This window comes from Uranotaenia lowii, chromosome 2, assembly GCF_029784155.1.
Source record: "Uranotaenia lowii strain MFRU-FL chromosome 2, ASM2978415v1, whole genome shotgun sequence".
NCBI lineage: Eukaryota > Metazoa > Arthropoda > Insecta > Diptera > Culicidae > Uranotaenia > Uranotaenia lowii.
In genome coordinates, this window is record NC_073692.1 from 286,622,265 (window position 1) to 286,626,634 (window position 4,370).

The 4,370-nt window shown below is 35.1% G+C and overlaps 1 protein-coding gene across 1 annotated transcript; it reads left to right on the forward strand.

Moving 5' to 3' along the window:
- Positions 1-545: 545 nt before the first annotated feature.
- On the forward strand, positions 546-2,511 carry LOC129742754 (zinc metalloproteinase nas-14-like). Its single transcript, XM_055734695.1, has 5 exons — positions 546-849; positions 921-1,106; positions 1,197-1,514; positions 2,188-2,330; positions 2,398-2,511. The coding sequence occupies exons 1-5, from the start codon at positions 756-758 to the stop codon at positions 2,509-2,511; spliced, it is 855 nt and encodes a 284-aa protein (XP_055590670.1). The 5' UTR covers positions 546-755.
- The last annotated feature ends 1,859 nt before the right edge of the window (positions 2,512-4,370 follow it).

The following is a 4,370-nucleotide window of genomic DNA, read 5'->3' on the forward strand; positions in this document are numbered from 1 at the left end:
AAATTCACCCGAAAAGATGACGAATGAATTTTATGTATTTTTTTCCTTAAAGTGCAATAAAAAGCCTACAAAATGACATTTTTACTTTTGTTGTACGTTATTTCTTTGCGGAGAAATGATCTATTTTATCCGAGCAGATTCTATGTGAAACAGAATATATAAATTTCTGGCCATTGTGGATTCCGCTCACAGATTGACAGCAAAAATTACCTAAATGAAGGCGATACAAACAGTCATTAGTGTTTAAAATTAATTAGACAATGGCTGTTATCACTATTCCCTTTTTTCTATTATTTCACCAACGCTTTTATTGCTTAAATATTTATGTTTTTAATTGTAAAGAATTGTTAGTTTAAAATCTCGTGAGAAAAAAGAGGATAAGAAATTTGAAAAGATTTTTTGGGTACATAAAAACGCCTAAGGATATGCAATCAATTATCAATTTTAAGCCTCTCAATATAAAAACAGACAATGTTTAACGCCTTTGTGCGGACAGTTGAAGAATTTGGATGAAAAATGTTGTAGAAGTCAAATTCCGAAGAAGATTCGTGCACCCATGTTGGAAAACCCTATTTATACAAACTGACCTCTAAATTTTGATAAACAATTATGAACCAATTGTTTTTGTGTGTAAACTATGCAGTGTCATATCAGCGAACCCGTTTTTTCGCACTCCGGTAGTACCGTGTCGCCGGTAAATAAAAGCAGCTATCAACAAAAGACTTTGCTCAATAACTCCGGAAGAGAGCTCAGCAATGTTTATCGAACACTTTCCGATTGTATTAGTGCTGTTTTTGTATCAGTTCAACATTTCATTCAGTGATTTTACCAGGCAAAGTTATGAAGTGGGTGAGTTGGTTAGGTAATTAAAAAAAACCGCATTGCTATTACATCGAACTTTGAAAAATGCTTTATCGCAGGGAAACTCGTGGAAGAATATGATCCGGACTCGGATCCTCGATTACCGCATGAGCTGGGCATAGGACACTATTTTCAGGGTGATATCATGTTGGAACCAAGTCAGGCCCGTGTATCGATTCCGGACTACTACTCATCCTACAGTTGGCCAAACGCTACAGTGCCGTACTACATATCATACAGAATTTGTGAGTTTTAGTGACAAACTTTTTTAAGGAAGTGATCGTAGAGAGGAGTATTCGAAAGATGAATAAATGTTAACGGACAATTTTCTCTAGCTCGGGAGTCAAAACTCAGGATCCAGGAAGCAATCAATGACTTCGAAATGTACACGTGTGTGCGATTTCCTAGCCGTCAAACAGGTGAAAAGATTTTCCTTACCTTTACAAATGAAGAGAGTGGCTGCAATGCGTACATTGGACGTCGCGAGGATAACAAGTATAACCGGGTCAATCTACAGGAGCGAGCTTGCTTTAGGAAATCAACAATTGTGCACGAGATCATGCATTCGCTAGGATTCTTCCACGAACATATGCGTGAGGATCGGGATGATTATGTCGAGATTTATCGAAACAATCTTCGAGCGGAATATCAAAGTAAGCTAAAATTAGTATGCCACATACACTGATGAACAAAAGTATTCGACAAAAGCTAACTCATTTATTTATTTATATTTACAATTACTCTAAATAGTTTCTGGTATTTACATAACTTTTATGCGAATAGATTCTGTGAAATGTTCTCTATCTAAATGCATAAAATTTCCTATGCTAAACATGTCTTCCATAACAAGATGAAGGGCTTGTGATATAGCTCAGTTGGCAAGTCTGTTGTCTCCTGAGCCGATGTCCGCGAGTTCGAGCCCAAGAGTAAACATCGAACACAGTTGTACCGGATAAGTTTTTCAATAACGAACCGCCAACTGTAACGTTGATAAAGTCGCGAATGCCATAAAGATGGTAAAACGACTATAATCGAAACAAAAAAAAAAAAATAACAAGATGAAACAAAGAAAACTTCAACAGAACACAAATGTCGAATAATTAAGTCCATCAATGTATATTTTTATATCCAGTCTATTTAATGACCCGATCGGGTTGAGCAGTGCTGATTCCCTTATTATGTCATGGTAAATCGACCAGAAAATCATGTTATCGACATTTTTGAATTTATTTCTCATCTATGCTTACATCCATTGTTTTAACATTGCTTTTCTTAAAATCTATCATTCTATCAGTGTAAAAGTTAACACAGACTATTTTTTTCAAGACGATGATTTCTACAATTCACAATTCGGGGTCCTTCCACCTGGACAAGGTGAAACATATGGCCTGGAATACTACTACGGCAGTGTCATGCATTATTCCATGTATGCAGGAAGTGAGGGTAGGAAACCTGTGATGGAGAACAAGGCAAGAAATACGGACAAATTTGTATAGGTAACACACAAAGTTGATTATCAAGGTGCTTTGCTTTTAGAAACCGTGGACGGGAGATTTTGGAAGCACATACGGCCTCACTGCAACGGATGCCAAAGCAATAAATTTCCGATACAAATGCAATGGAACTTACCCGCAGCCTCCACCGCGATGAATGTTCAATTTAAGAAATATAAATCGATTTCGTCAAATAAGTAAAATCATTTATACAGTCACCCCACAATCATTAGTCACTTAACGTATCCATTCAGCAAAAAATGCTTGTTAATTCGGGTGTTAGTTGACCAAATATCAAGCTTTGCATGAATTTCAGTCATTAAATGCTTCTTCTTTGAGTTCAAATATGTTTTTATTTTCAGTTTTGTTTAAAAAATACATAATTTACCAAAACAATCAGCGTTTTTCAAAACCACAATTATTGGTCAAAATTGTAGCCCGTAACAATTATAATTATTAGTCACATAGAAGTCCATGGCAACACCCGAATATCAACATGAAAATCATCGCGTTTCTGGAAAACATTCAGGGGCATTCTTTGATAGTATAAATTCAAGGGGCATTTGGGTTGAGCTATAGCAACCAAGAAATTTTCACTCAGAGGAAATCTTATTAAAAATTTCATAAGATACATCTTATGAACCACTTTCTTGCGTCCAAACTTATTTTTCATAAGATTCTTATGAAATTCTTTCAATTTTCATACGATGTTCTTATGAAAAATAGAAGAAACGGCATTGTGAAAAAATGATGAACACATTCATTCATATTAGCATCAGTTTTTTTTTCATCATCTAACAGTACGAAGCAATCGCCAGTTCATAGTTATTATAGTTTTCCTTTAATGTTAAATGTTATTGTTATCTCCGGAATGGTAAGTTCGATTTGATGTTTTTGGTGTGAACGTTGAATATATTAGTAAACTAAAATACATTATTTGTTTACTTTTCAGCAAGCTGATCGGCAAAAAACGAAAGGTCGAAGATTTAGATGCGGCAAAAAAAAAACTTTGATGGAGCCGTCTGTTGATGCGCTGCTGATGGTGACAATGCAGGATTTAATTTTAAACGAATTTGGCAAACAATAAAGTGAATGTTTTCAGCACGAAATATCGAGAATTTTTTTTATTAGAAAGTGATTTACTGTTTCCATAAGAATCTCTTATGAAAAGCAACAACCTCTCATTGAAGTAGGCGTTCATCTTCAGAATTCATTCGCGTCATAAGAAATTCTTATGAATTTCATTAATTTTTCTTATGGCGCCACTTCATAAGAGAGTCTTATGGCATACATAATAGTATTTTTCTGAGTGTACTAATGGCAACTATTTGACAAGTAATAACTACTACAAACTCAAAAGCCACAGCTAAAGAAAGCTGGAAAACAGGAGAAAACAGGAAACTGACCTCTTTTTAGAAAGATAATCATTTAATTAACAGCAGAAATTCTTGGTCCATGTGCATTAGACTGTCCCAAATTTATATGGGAAATTTAAAACCTGTGAAAGACAAAAAATTGATCCTAGGCCTAGTACAAGATCTCATGCCGAATTTGGGCTAGATCGGATCACGGGAAGGGGTCGCTCAACTTAAAGTTTGTATGGGATTTTGAGACATTTTGTTCGGGAGAAACAAAAAAAATTTTCCTCAATAGCTTTGGTTCCCTTCGGCCGATTTCTTTTGAATACGGGTTGTCTCAAATCCTAAATTAGGACATATTTTTCATCCGAAGACTGCATTTCTATAAGAGTTAAGATGAAAAATTTATTAGGCTCCAAAGGATAACTTTTTCAAGGGTGATATTCATCACTGTTAATGAGTTGGGGCGGTCGAACATATTGGCGCCTAATTAACAGTGATGAATATCACCCTTGAAAAAGTTAGTCCATTTTTTAAGCCTAATAACTTTTTTTTAATTTTTTTTATTCACTCAGACAAGTCTTCCACTCACAAGAATAGATCAAAGACTGACTTTGTTTTGCCTAGTGTTGCCAAAATAACAAACGTTGCCATAGAC